The 15245-nt window shown below is 41.9% G+C and overlaps 1 protein-coding gene across 7 annotated transcripts in view; it reads right to left on the bottom strand.

The window, feature by feature from the left end:
• PRR5L (proline rich 5 like) overlaps positions 1–15245 on the bottom strand; it is a 135775-nt gene that overhangs the window by 33622 nt on the left and 86908 nt on the right. For all 7 annotated transcript variants that reach the window (XM_031942658.1, XM_031942656.1, XM_031942657.1 and 4 more), the window contains one exon: positions 11041–11089. In XM_031942658.1, the coding sequence (XP_031798518.1) occupies positions 11041–11089 (49 nt within the window). The remainder of the gene's footprint in view (positions 1–11040; positions 11090–15245) is intronic.

Below are 15245 nucleotides of genomic sequence, written 5' to 3'. Positions count from 1 at the left end.
GTGTCCTACATAGTACTTTGCACACAGTAGGCACTTCATAAGTGTCTGCTGAATTGGATTTGTGCTGCAAAAAGGAAGACAGATATATGGACCAGTAGCACCTCTGACATAACCGAACAAAGTACTCATTTTACCATGTTTGTTGGGACTTGTTCTTTGCAATGACCCCTGAGCTCATTTCCCTCTCACTTGGTTCTCCTGGCCCAAAGCACTGAGTTTGGGAACATGTAATTATAATAACTCATCTTGGCTCTGAGAAGATTTGAGAAATTGCCTGGCTCTCACAGCCTAGGCAACTTTGGATACTTCCCTTTATCTCTTGGTCTAGAGCAGGGCTTCTTAAACTTTTTCTATTTCATGACCACTTTTCGCGTGAAAATTTTTTACGTGACCTCAGATAGATAGGTATATAAAATAGGTATACAAACCAAACATTTCCTGATAATAAGCCATAATTTACAACCCCACATGACACCTAGATGGGCCAGTTTAAACCACAGTTTAAGAATCTGGAGTCTAAAACCTTGAGATCCGCTCCACTTGATTTGTGTGGGAAGTGCATTCAATGAGACAGAGCTGCACAAAGTCATAGGCTTCGCCCTCCCAGCCAAGTCCAGTGGGCAGGACAAAAGCCAGGATACTTGGTGATGGCTGGGAGGCTGTGAGTGACCCAGTCACTCCATAGCACCTGCTTCAGCCGCCCTCACAGCCTTGGAACAAATTGTTCTCATCTGCCTGTTCTGCATCCAGAAAATAGACCAGGGAATTTGAATGTAAATCAACACATGCTATGTTCACTTCTTTTCTCTCTCTCTCTCTCTCTCTCTCTCTCTCTCTCTCTCTCTCTCTCTGTGTGTGTGTGTGTGTGTGTGTGTGTGTGTGTGTGTTTATCTCTCTCATGGTTTTTCCCTTTCATTCTGATTTTTCTTTCCCAACATGATTCATAAAGCAATAGGTATTTAAGATAAATAAATAATTTTTAAAAAGAAAAGAAAGAAACCGGCCCAGAGAGAAGGGTGACTTGCCTAAATAACTAAAACTAAAACACACAGGATGGTCAACCCAGAGAATGGACCTTTCAGCCCCAAGTTCATTCCTCTTTTCCCCCATTATGTTCCTCTGTGCAAACATTTGCACATTCCGGTTTGGACCAGAACTCACCCACATCAGGACAGCAGCTGCTAAAGGGTTAATGATGCCTGGAGCTGGGGAAGACGGGGATCAGAACCAAGCTGGGATGAACAGCTAACAGAGAGAAGCCTACGGACCCTAGGCCTTGAGAATCCCCCAGACCATTGATCTGGGGATGGAAGAAACCTCAGACATCCTTTAATTTAACTGCCCTCATTTTACAGATGGGCAAACTGAAGATTTACCAATGATCAAAGAGCCAGGATGATAGACTGGAGTGAGAAGAAACCTTTGCAGTCATTTTTCAGTTATATCTGACCTTCTGTGACTACATTTGGGATTTTCTTGGCAAAGATACTGGAGGGGTGTGCCATTTCCTTCTCCGTTTCATTTTACGGATGAGTAAACTGAGGCAGACAAGATTAAGTCATTTGTCCAGCTAGGAAGTACCTGAGGTCAGATCTGAACTCACAAAGATGAGTCTCCTGGCTCTAGATACAGTACTCTATCCACTAAGGGTTATCAAATCCAACCTCACTTTACAGATGAATAAACTGAGGCAAACAGGATTGTCATTTGTCCAGTTAGGGAGTATCTGAGGTCAGATATGAAATCACAATCTCCTGGCTCTAGGTCCAGTGATGTATCCCCTAAGGGTCATCAAATGCAAACTCATTTTATAGATGAGAAAATCAGGGCCCAGAAAAGTGGACAGTTAACTTCTGGGTGAAGGGCAGGGTTTGAATCGAGCACCTCTGACCCTAGAACTTGCATACTCTTCTGCTGCCTCCCTCTAACCTGCCCCCCTATCAAAACATTAAGCTACCTTCAGGGGCCCTTTTCACAAACCATTCTAGGAACCCTGGGATTTCCTGAACTCGGTTTCTGGGACAGCACCTACTTATCAAATCTCAAAGTTCTTCCAAATGAAAGTGGGAACTTCCATTATGAGTCTGAGTCTGACATGGAGGTGTTTCTCTCCCCAATTTGCAGGTGCAAACACTGAGGCATTAGCATCTTAAACACTTGTTGTAGTTGGTGAGTCAGGCCTAGGACTCAGACCTCCAGATACCCAGGCTAGAGAGAGGGTGCTTTCCACTTGCAAATGCCCAGCCCTTTGGTGGGGCTAAAAGTCAATTTACATTAAAAAAAATTAAATTAAGGCAAACAGGGCAATTTTAAGGAGTGGAATCATCAAACAGAGAAGTTTCCAAGATTCTCTGATGATGTCTAAAAATGGCATTTTTCTGACACTTTGATGGATCCACATTTTCATCATTGAGAAGTCACTCTGCTAGTACAGATAACCACTCTTCATTCAGTGCAGTACAGTAATATCCTAAGGAACCTCTCCAGTTTACCTATGTCCTTCTTTAGCCACAACACCCAGAAACCACCACAAAACTCCACATGTGGTAGAAGCAGGGCATCTTCCTGATCCCGAGAACTAGCCCTGACACGACCTTCTTAGATGCAGATCCAGCACATCTTATCAGACCTTTTAACCTCCCTAAAAATGCTGGGAAATGTTGCCTTCATTTGATAGGAATTATGCAGCTTCCAGAAAGATGCCTGAGTATCTCAGAGTCTTCTTCCTATTAAACACTCAGCAGATGCTAATTATTCATTGATCATTGGTTTTTTCATGCATCCATCTGGTTCACCCCAATCAGTCAGTCCATTAGCCTCTTAAGAAGGGCTCTTGTTTTAGGCTCCACTGTATTCCTGTGAATTTAGATGACTCCTGGGCAAAGAGTAGGGGGATACTAAATGTTCTGTTAGAATGCAAGAAGATCCCAAGCAAAGACCACTTCATCCTTTCTCTCTGTAATCCCAGCACACACGGCCTGGGACACAGAAGAAGCTTCATAAATGCTTGGTGATTGATGGGGGATGAGGACATTCTTGACAAAAAGACTCTGCTTCTCCTACCACATCTCCGAAGGAAAGGCCTAAAGGCTGGGTTAGCAGCAGAGCTGGCAAGGAAGCCAGAATTAAAGTAGGGTTCACTGTTACCCAGAACCCCCCAGTAATGAAACAGAAGGGAGGACGCACGACTCATTAATGAAGTTTGCAGAAGAGCCGAGCCAGGAAGCAGGGGACAGCTGTCATGTTTGTTTATACTATTCCAGATAGAAATATGGGCTGCAAACAGAAATATGAGGCGTAGCTAGCTTGGAAAATCGTAAACGCGACTGTCTGGGGGAGAGTAATCCAAACCACCCCAGACATCAGTCATTAAACGGGCAGCTAAGACCCAGATTTCACTCACTAACAATGCCACAGGCAGGAGGGAGTGTGAGGGAGGGAGCAGGGGAGGGAAGGAGTCTGCAGGATGTAACAAGGCCAGAAAGAACATGCCTCCTGCCCACAAAGGCCTTGGCCTTCGAAGGGGTATCCTGTCAAGGGGAGGGACGGAACAGCAGAACCACCTCTAGAAAAATAAACAACCAAAAACCCAACCAAGAAATCAAAGCTACAAGGAAATGAATATTCATTGTAGATTCTGAAGGGATTTGCATGAGCTGGCCACTGAGCTCCCTTCTAACCTTCTCTACCGATGCTTGGTGTGCCATCCCTCTAGCATGGACTGGAGGGAGAAGGGGACTCTCTCCCACTAGACTGTAAACTCCTTTCAGACAATATTCTAGAACTGGATCTTTTCACAGAGTATTGGTTAAGAATGTTGGGCCTGGGAATTGAGAGGCCTGGGTCTGTATTCCAATTCTGCCACATCTCATGTGATGTAAGCCAAATCTCTTCACATCTGACCTCATCCACACAATAAGGATATCAATGTTTAGACTAGTCTCATCACAGGGTTGTTTTGAGCAAATCTTATCTATTAATTTATTATATCCTCCCACATACACTTAGTTTTCCCAGAGGACGTAAGAAAGGACTGTTTCATTTTTATCTTTGTATGATCAATAATTGGGATAGAGTAGATATTTAATAAATGTTCACCAGTGAACACACTAAAAGACTCTGTAAACCTAAAATCGCTCTAGAGGATTATTTTCAGACAGTAGGCACTGGTCATGTAAAGACTGCTGGATTTTTCTGGAAATGTTCAAAAACATACAGCCAGAAGCTTTTAGAAGAAGAAACCTTAAGATTCAACAGCCATATTTTAAAGATAGGGAAACTGAGTCCAGAGAGGAAGCAATTTGTTCAAGATCAGCTGGCAATTGGCAGGAGTGAAAGTACTGCTTGCAACCCCAGGGTAGGCAGAGATGCTTCTTGTAGTGTCTGTCTATTCAGCAAAGGATATTGATTAGGGACTGGCGTGCAAAGATTAGTCATCTCGGGCAAATGCAGAAAGCATCATTACCTCATGGAAACAAGCACTGAATTTGGAGCCAGAATAACAGTGTGATATATTTTTAAAAGCACTGTTCTGTACACATATGTTGTATCTAGGATATACTGCGACATATTCAGCATATATAGGACTGCTTGCCATCTGGGGGAGGGGGCGGAGGGTGGGAGGGAAAAATCAGAACAGAAGTGAGTGCAAGGGATAATGTTGTAAAAAAAAATTACCCTGGCATGGGTTCTGTCAATAAAAAGTTATTATAATAATAATAATAAAAATAAATTTAAAAATTAAAAAAAAAGCACTGGATGGGGGCAGCTAGATGGCATAGTGGATAGAGCACTGGTCCTGAAGTTGGGAGGACCTGAGTTCTAATCTGACCTTGGACACTTAATATTTCCTAGCTATGTAACCCTGGGCAAGTCACTTAACTTCAATTGCCTGGTTTGGGGAGGAGGAAGCACTGGGCTCAGGAGTCAGGGGAACTTGATTCTAATCATATTTTCTTTCTAGGTCTCAGTTTCCTCATCTTTAAAATCAGGGAACAGGACTGGTGATTTTCCATCACCAGCTAACTGTGACTTTGGGCAAAAACACCTGACTTGCCTGATCTGTTTTCTTATTTGTCAAATGATGGGATGGACAAAACTTAACGAACTGGAAGGCCCCTTCCAACACCAAGGTTCCAAGGATCTTTAATGTTCGCTCTCATGTTTCTTACACAGAATTTACCTCTTAAGGCTCAGAAGAGAGAGGGCTCAACGTAGAGTGAAGAAATCTACCTCAGACATTTCCTATGTTGTAAAATGAAAGATGGGTCTAAATTATCTTTGACACTGAGATGCTATGATTCCTTTGGCCTGTGCTCATCCAGGGCCCCATCGTTTCCTGCTTTTACTGTCTGGCTTCAGACTTCCTTCTCAGGTTTATTATATCTTACTCTTTTAGTCTTCTTTTCAGCCAAACTGGACTACTTGCCAGTCCCTGAACTCGGCATTTTATCTCTGGCTTCAGGGTCTTTCCATGCATCATTACATACACCATTCCTGGAATAGATGGCCACTCATCTGGGTCTTTTAGAATTCCTTCAAGGCCTAACTCATGCACTGTCTCCTATAGGAAGATCTTCTGGAATCATCCCAAATCATCTGGGGTCCAGGAACTTGTTAAAAAAAAAACTTGGATAGCTATTTGTATATGTAAGTGCTTTCCTTTATAATTCTGTATATTTTATTTTAAATATTTAATATTAATTAATAAATAAATAATGATATTTAAAACCATTCTGGGATGATAGGTTTCACTGGATAACCAGGACACACAAAAAGGGTTTTCTTTTCCTTTTTTTTTTTGCTGAGGTAATTAAGGTTAAGTGACTTGCCCAGGGTCACATAGCTAGGAAATATTAAGTGTCTGAGGTCATATTTGAACTTGGGTCCTCCTGACTTCAGGGCTGGTGCTCTGCTATGCCACTTAGCTGCTCCTCCCTCTCCCCCCAAAAAAGGATTTTCAAACCTATATTAGTTAATTGGGCTCTTTCATACCTCTGCAATTTTTTTTTACAAATATATACACAAAAACGTGTATATATACATAGATTTATTTGTTTATATGTTATATCTTCCCAATAGAATGTAAGCTCATTGAGGACAGACACCTTTTGTTGTTTTTAGTCTGTATAGTTCTAGCGATGTCTCTCAAACAATTCCTTGTTGGCTTAGATTGTATTGTACTCTTGCACCTTAATCCTCATGGGCCTTTCTGTAGGACTGGGAACTTTATCTGAGGGCAGCTAGGTGGTATAATGAATACAATACTGGCCCTGAAGTCAAGAAAACCTGAATTCAAATCCAGCCTCAGTTTCTTCATTTGTAAAATGGGGATAATACCCTCTCAGAATTATCATGAAGATCAAATGAGATAAATATAAAGCACATAGTAAACACTATATAAATATGAGCTAGTGTTATCATCAAGAATGGGTCAATCAGGGTAATTAGATGGCATAATAGAGCACTGGCCCTGAAATCAGGAAGATTTGACTGTGTGATCCTGGGCAAGTCACTTAACCCCACCTGCCTAATCAAAAAAAAAAAAAAATCAGTCAATCAACAAGCATTTATTTATGAAGCATTTACTATATCCCAGGCATTGTGTTGAGCCCTGAGGAATACAGAGAGGAAAATGGACCCTTCCTTTTGGGAGATACAACATATAAACAAACAATCCCTCTTTATCTTAACCCCAAACTCAAAGTATTCTTCTCTTTCCTTTCTCTGATCCTGCTTCCCATCTGGTCTTTTTCAGATTACAGATTCCAAGGAGATAGACTCTCCCTGTGATTCTCTTTACATTGTGAAAGCAAACACTTGATTTTTGTTTTTGATGATAATGAAGTGGTAGGATAATTATCTTACTAAGATTCTTTCAGATATGAACAGGAAATGGAAAAAAAATAATTAGTGCGATCAGATGATCCGTGACCTCATGGATCTCAGTTCGATGAATTTCTCTTCTTCCAAAGAAGTTTCAAAGTCATTGACTTGAGAACAAACTTGAGAATGATACAAAAATTCTGTTCCATGGAAAAGTAGTTTAACTTTCAGCGGTCAGAAAAAAAACCCCAAAGAGAATAAAACCTCAAATGTCTAATAAATACATAGTCAAGAGCAGATGGAAAACGTTGGAGAGTATTTGCTCATCAGCCTCCACGCCTTTCACCATCAGAATACCCAATTATCGAAATGGTGGAAAAACACTGAGTGGCTCACACTATCAGTTTCAAGCATTATAAGGACCCAATTATTGTAGCTGGCACTGGGATATAGAGTTACCCTCCTCTGCCAGGGGCCTTTGGAAAAACTCAATTTTCTTCTCAGGCTCGATTCAAATTAGAGCAGACAAGGTCATCGATGCCGTCCCATCACAAAAACCTAGTCCCAGATTTTGCTTTTTTACTTGCCTGGCCCTACGTATGTGTCAGTCCTTTCTGGGAAATCATACTCTTCTCTCCTCTCTCTCCACAGGCGATCTGCAGCCTTGGTACGGCTACCTGCCCTTGCCCCCATCACTTTCATTATCCATCACCAAATGCATTCCCTTTCAGAGATGCTCTCTGAAGTAGCAAAACGAAAATTCGCAGTTTCGAACCTGAGCCATTTGGGCAGGTTTCAAGTTGGCTCTTGGGGGTGAACAGAGCCAAGGGCAAGTCGGTCTTCTCGGCTGAAATGAAGTGGATGTTTGGGAATGGGCCTGCCTGGCCTGTTTCTGCCAGTCCTTATCAACTAATGAGCTCAGTACCTTGAATATCCAATTTCCACCTCCCTGACCATCTGAGGCAATGCTGGCATACCGGCTCCCCAACCGCTCATGTATCTGCTTGGATGGTTTGAACCTCCTCATCAGCTATTGACCTTTCTCCACCTGGAGAGATTCTGCAGAGCTTCCTTTATGCTGCAATGGATTCAGAACTTCAGATAAAAAGGCCCCCTCTCACCGAGGATGCTAGCAGAGGGTTTTGCACAACTCAGTTTTCGGCATCTCTAACCCCAATGCCTTTCACCTCCAAGATCAAATCCAAACTCTTCCGTTTGGCTATTAAAGCCCTTTGCTACCTGGTCCCGATCTACCCATCTAGCCTTACTCTCCATAACTGCTTCTAACAGTCTAGTCAAAGTAGCCTTCTGATTGTTCCTCCACAAGACATCTGACTTCTGCTTCCCCACATAAGCCCAAGTGGGCATCCTTCAAACTCAGCTCAAATGCAGTCTCCCTGATCCCTCTGGCTGTAAGTTTGATCTCAAGCCTCGGATTACCTTGTATGCCCCATATATGTACATACACATATGTATATGTACATATATATACAGAGAAAGAGAGAGAGAGAGACAGAGACAGAGAGAGAGAGAGAGAGAGAGAGAGAGAGAGAATATCTTCTCTAATAGAATGTAAACTACTCGAATGGAAGAACCATTTCATCTTTGTTTTTGGTGGCCCCTGAATCTAGGAACTTAAAGCTTGAAAACAAAAAAAAAAAACTAATTGAATCAAAGCTTGTTTATTGGCTAATTGATTAAATATCTTTTCCTTGAAAAACAAAGAGCAGGATAATGTGGAAACTCCCAGGAGACTAAGAGCCACGAGCCCAGAGTTCAAATCCCAATGTGGCCACTAATTCTGGGCTTCAGTGAGCTTCTCTGTAAAAGTGGCTGGCTGGTTAACATTAGAATGGTTTATAAATTAACTAAAGAATGCTCAGTCCTGCTCTATTTTCTTTCACCTCAGATCAGGCTCTGTGCTTAACCAAGGTTGGAGTTGGGATGAAGGCTTTGAGAGTAGCCACTAACTCCTACCCCATCAGCCAGTCCCCTGCACAAATGAAACCCAGCAGCCAGCGGGAGTGAGAGCTTCATTTTTTCCCTTTGAGCTGTGGTTAATGTTTTATCACATGCTGTTGATACAAAAAATAAATCACACCATTTGGTTATTTTTTAAAAATCATCTGCGTGCCATACTTTGTAAGCAGCTCAGGAAGCAGCATGGTTTCATAGATGGGGAGTTTCCCTCCTATCAGAATGTCAGCTTCTTGCAAATACAGGTTGTTTAAATCTTTGTACTTATCTCCTTCTGAACCTAGCAGAGTGCCCTGCACATAGTGGGCTCTTCATAAATATTTGCCGATTGATTTTTTTGGAAAACAGAAAATGGAAAAAAAATTGGAAATAAAAATTTTGGAAAATCAAATTCATTCAGCCATTCAACAAGTCCTTATGAAAAGTTTACTATGCATCATCCACTGTTTTACATATGGGGAATACAAAGCAATTCTTACACTATTGAGTTAGGGACAGGGAGGGGAGAAACAATATATACACCAACTAGCAAATAAAAATACAAAGTAATGGATGAAGGAGTGGGGACCCGGAGAGGAAGGATCAGAATAGGAGATGGTCCTTGAACTGAATTTTGAAGGAAGATAAGGATCCAAAGGGGTGAAGGTGAGGAGGAAGGGAACCCCAAGAACAGGGGCCACACACATCTGGGCCTGTGGGAGTTCAGAACAGGCAGAGGAAGACTGGTTCAAAAATACATATCGATCCCATTTTATGTTAAATGTCAATTAGGACCCAGTGGAGGAGGCTGCAAGCTTCTTTGGGAGTGAATGAAAACAAAACAAAACACTCTTCTGTGGTTTGATTTGGAACCACATCGTAGAGACAGTGGGACAGGAGCGCACAAAAGCCAAGAGCACAGCCTATGAGTCAAGGGCAGTTGAAATGATGCAATTGCTGACTAATTATCTCTCTGTTAATCTTTGTGCTTTACTGCTCTGCGGACTGAGCTTTCTCTCAAGCCACCTGAATGTCTAAAATGGCAAAAATAAAACCAAAAATCCAAGACTGTCAACTTTCCTTCATGGAGAACACAACCCAATCCATCCATTTTTTAAAATATGTATTGATTTTTATTGCTACTTTTGTTTTTTTTTATAAAACCCTCAATTCTCAGCAATCGTCATACAACCTCCCCTTTATGACAAAAAATAAAAAATAGTATTAAAAAATGCATTTTTGCCAACTGACTGACTCGACATCAAACATTCTATGCACCATTTGACACACAGTTCTCCACCTCTGACTTTCAACTTGGGAGGATGCTGGTATAAAGAATAGGACATCTCTTCTTAGGCTATGAGATTTCTCCCCTCCCCAGTAAAAAGAGTTGTTCTATTAAATCGATGCCTTGGAAAACCATGGTCAGGACATATATACAGGACATAAAGGTGATTTGGGCTTCTCAGGGTTGGATCAACAGAACCAAGGTTAGGCATTAGAGAGCCCAAGATAAGAGGCTCTGAGTATGAATGCCCATTGTTGGAGAACCAGTCTTGTTAAGTTTGGGGAGGCCAAAGGCCAGAGGATTATCTGCAGGATTATTTTTCTAATTAAATATTTTATTTTTCCCCAACTACACAAAAACATAATTTTAAACATTCATTTCCAATTCTCTCCTTCCTCATCTTTCCTCCTTATTGAGAACGTAAGTAATTTGATATAGGTCATATATGAGCAATCATACAAAACATCCTTGCAGTATTATTTTTTTAATCACTTGAGGTAGAAAGCTGCTTTAAGGTTGCAAAGTACCTTACCTATTTTAACTCACTTGATCCACAACCTTATGAGTTAGGGACTATTATTAACCCCATTTTATGGAGACCTTTATCACTATACCTAATGCACTGCTCATACATTAAATTAAGAATAGGAAGAAGCCATTACTAGCACTGGGTGACTTGCCTGGGGCTGAGAGGTTAAAAGGACTCCTGGAGAAAAAGTGGCAAGTATTCAGCTTTTCATTCCTCACAGATCCAAGTCCTAAGTCTGTGCTATAAATGCCTTGCACATATTAAGTCCTTATAAATAATTATTGGATTAGTGGCATGGACCATATGTGAGCCAAGAGAAAGAAAGACACTACATATATAAATATATAATATTATGTATTTATAACTTGTAATAATATAAATATGAGTATATATAAATATACACACACTCATCCCAATGCATCACTATAAAATGTCATTTTACCTGGAAATAGTCTGTAATGAAGGATCCAAGCTCGCTCTTCAGCAGCCGCCTAGAAGAAAACAAACAAAGACTTGGGCACTGGTATGGCACTCAGTAACTTGCTTGCACACCCATGTGGTACGAGCTGTCCATGAGATATACTATCTGAGCCCGTGGCTTGTTCCAGCTTAGGACAGGGAGTATACAAGGGTAGGAGAGACAAGTTCTCTCTCCTTTCTTTTACTTTGTTTCCAGACCTGTTTCCGCTCCTGAAAAATGAAGAGCTTGGATTAGTCTGTGATTTCCCAATCTCTAAATCTACAAGTCAATGAAATGGAGGTTCCCTGCTCCACTATATTATATAGGAGAGAATCAGCTGTAGGTTTCCAGGATGTTGACATTTATAATCTCTTTTGAGCTTCATATTGCCTGTTTTGTGGAAAATAAAACTAACATTCAAAAAAGAGTCAATTGTTTGTGTAAATGGGCTACTAAGGTGGACTCTCTGATTTAAGGTGCATAAGCCACAGGGCTGTCAGAAAAGTGGGAAGGAAACCAGAGATGGGGACTGAGGTGCCCTAATTACACCTGGGCTGGCTCTGTCATAGAGCTTCCTGCTGCAGCATCTTAAGGGTTCCAATATCTGCCCCTCAGAAAGGAAACAAGGTCCTCCTACCCCCAATATAAACCAGTAGATGAAAGAGCCTTAAGGAAGTTTAAAGTGGAGATTAAAGTTGGGGAAGAAATAGAATTGTTGATAAAAAGTCTGATTCAAAGTGAGGAGAACTAAGAGAATATTATACACAGCAACAAGATTATGTGATGATCAACTGTGATATGGTGATAGAAAGCAATTCCAACAGACTTGGGATGGAAAATGGCATCTGCATCCAGAGAGAGAACTATAGAGACTGAATGTGGATTGAAGCATAATAGTTCACCTTTTATTTGTTTGTTTCTCTTCCCTCTTGATCTGATTTTTCTTGACCGACATAACAAATATGGAAATATTTTTTTTTTAAATTGCACACATTTAACTGTCAGAGAAAGGGGGAGAACACAAAGTCTTACAAAAAAGAAAATTGTGTTTATATGTATTTAGAAAAATAAAATATTATTGAGGAAAAAAAGAAAATGGAATTGTTTTCTTATCACAATATCAGAGAGCTAGAGCTGGAAGGGACCTCAAGCCTGCTTTCCCTTCCTCCCCATTTTTCACATCATCAAAATGAGGTCCGAGGAGTGAAAGTTACCAAAATTTCTACTCTGTCTTAATGGATGTTGTCTTCCCCATTTCTCTGCCTCCATCTTAACAGGATCAGCCAATCTTAAGAACAAGAGTAACCATCTCCAGGAGTAGGGGAGACGCCTGGATGGTAGGGATTTCAGTTGCCCATTCTATCAGCGCTTCCTCCTAAAGAGCTCGGCTTTCAGCTGTCATCCCAGGGTGGTATTAACTACTATAGACATGTTCCCACAGGACCCAGAAGGAGAAGGAGCTTACGTGCAGAAAACAGGAATGGCACTAAGGGTGGGGAGAGGACAAGGAAAATCATCATAAAAATGAAGTTCCATATATCAGCCTCAGACAGTTGCAGATACAGATCACAAAAGGAGGCAGCAATCCTGCCCTTTCTTTCCTTGAAGCAGCATGAAAAATACCTTGGTTCTTTAGCAAATCCCAACTCCTATGAAAACTCAGGAACTTCATCTTCCTGGACCTCAGTTTCCTTTTCTGTAAATTGAGGGAGTTGGTCTCAATGGTCTCTGAGACCTGTAATCCTGTAACTGTGGGTGGGTGTGGGGGGGCGGAATTTTGTCTGCTACTGCTGAGTTTGGAAGATAATTTTCTATCCAAGCTTTGGTCTAAAAATCATCCAAGTCCATCAGGGTGGCAGTGAGGGAAGGGACTGGGAGGGAGGAGAGACCTGAGTTATGGGCTGTTAAAGAGAATCTGGTAAAGAAATTGGAGCCAGTAATGTGGGCTCAATCATGGACTCAGTACTCCTTTCTCTCTGGCAAATGAGCCACGAACGGGGAGGGAGGAACTTGGTGGGTGGCCCCAGCCGGGAGCAGGAACTTCAGGCCAAGAAAGCAGCTGCCGTTTGGTGGAGACCGTCCGGCCAAAGCCTTTGTCTGGCAGATAAGGAAACTGAGGTCCAGGGAATTTTAACTTGTCCCTGTCAGACAGGTAGGAAGGGTTGGATAAGGAGTCAGAGAACTTGAGCAATCTTCCTGTCTTTGTGATAATGAGCAATTCTGCCTGATTTCTTCAACTTTAAGTTCTAAATCAAGAATCTGGTCATCCTAAGGAGTTTCTACTAAAGAGACAGAATGTCGAGCAGATTTGGGGTGGGGGAGAAGTCATAGATTCCCTGAACATAATAGCAACAGGTGCCATTTATGTTGTACCATAAGATAAACTGAGCACTCATTAGGTTATCTCATTAGCAATTGAGAAAAATCCTGAGAGGCTCTGCTGTCTCCCATTTTACAGATGAGGAAAACAACGTTCAGAGAAGTTAGTCGCTGTTCAGGACCACACATCAAGCATGCACCAGCTTCCAGTCCCATTCTTTTTATATTTTGTGACTCTAAGTCCTACATTAAAACAATCAAGGCAGCTGGATGGGGCAGCAGACAAAATGCTAGTCTTGGAGTCTGGAGAGCCTTAATTCAAATCTAGACACCAAAGCTCTGTGAGTTTGGGCAAATCTTCCCTTGTTCCTCATCCCAGGCTAGGGCTCGAAGGGTTTTTAGGGGAGGTGACAAAGGCCCTCCTTGGAGATCACCAAGAAGGAGGCTCCAAAGGGACAGAGACGCCGGCCAGGGCTGGAAGAACCTAAATCTCTCTTGGTCAAACAGCCTGAGTGCTCAACTCAGATAAGACGAGGAGGAAGCAAAAGAATCAATTGGGGATGGATGCTGGAAGCCTCCCCAATCCTCCCAGCTAGGGAGATGGCTGTCCTTTGCCTTCTCCCGGGCCAGACCCACATTCAGATCCAGTAACCAGCCTCTACTCAATAAATGCCAGCAGCTCCCCATCATCCCAGATTGACATAGAACATTTTGGGGCAATTGAAATCCTTCCTAACCTGCTACCCCTTCCCCAAAATACACACACACACACACACACACACACACACCCTTCCACTACTCATCTACCTTACACCTTCCCACATACCCCATTGGTAATGTCCATTTCCCAGATCCCAACTCTGAACATTTCCCTTAGCTGGCCCCCATGTCCACAATGCTCTCCCTCTTGGCTTCCTTTGAGACCCAGCTAGAATCGACCTTCTACAAGAAGCCTGTTCCCATCCCCCTTAGCTCTAAAGCCTGCCTTTACCTGGTAATTATCTATATCTATCTCTATCTACAAAGAGAGAGAAAGAGACAGAGACAGAGAGAGAGAGACCGAGAGAGAGAGAGAGAGAAGACAGAGAGCCAGAGAAATAGAGAGACAGAGACAGAGAGAGAGAGAAAGAGAAACACAGACAGAGACAGAGAGAGAGAGAGAGAGAGAGAGAGAGAGAGAGAGAAGGGCCTAAAAGTCTTCTAAATTCAAAAAGAAATAAGAAGGCAGGAGGAAAGGGTTGAGGGAAGGATAGGACTAGGATGAACAGAGAAAAGTTGTCAAACTCAAATATCAGTTTAGGAAAAAGTCCCTAGTAACTGGAGCTGTCCTAGAATGGAGGTTATCTTGGGGGGGGGTGGCAACTTGCCCCTTCACTGAAGGTGTTCAAAGGCTGGACATCCTCTTCTCTGGAAGATCACAGGTCACCCAGTCCCTTCCAATGAAAAGCTGTACAGACCAAAGCGGATCCATGGGGAGGCTTCAGCTAAAGAGAGAAGCTTCAATTCTGAAAATGGTCTGAAAATTGTATTTTTTAAATTTGTTCTTTTTTCCTAGTAAAAGTTCATTTTGAAAAATTCCAAACTTGCCTTGGAAGAATTAAGGGGGGAAGGGAATTGACCCTCTATTTTAGAGACAAAGAAGAGGCAATTTGGGAGTTAAGAAAATTCAAGTTCAATCAAGTCCTGGGCAAGCATCTCCAATCTAAAATAGGGAAATGGATACTTTATTGAATGACTTCCTCATGATGATTATAAAAATGCAGTGCTCCATGTTTATTTAACCTATATTGGATTGCTCAGTGTCTTGGGGAAAAGTGAAAGGAGGAACAGAGGGAGAAACATTTGGAACCCAAAATATAACAAAATTT

The sequence above is a fragment of the Sarcophilus harrisii genome, chromosome 6, assembly GCF_902635505.1.
Source record: "Sarcophilus harrisii chromosome 6, mSarHar1.11, whole genome shotgun sequence".
Lineage (NCBI taxonomy): Eukaryota > Metazoa > Chordata > Mammalia > Dasyuromorphia > Dasyuridae > Sarcophilus > Sarcophilus harrisii.
The sequence above is the reverse complement of the archived record's forward strand: the minus strand, read 5'-3'. Positions and strand labels throughout refer to the sequence as shown.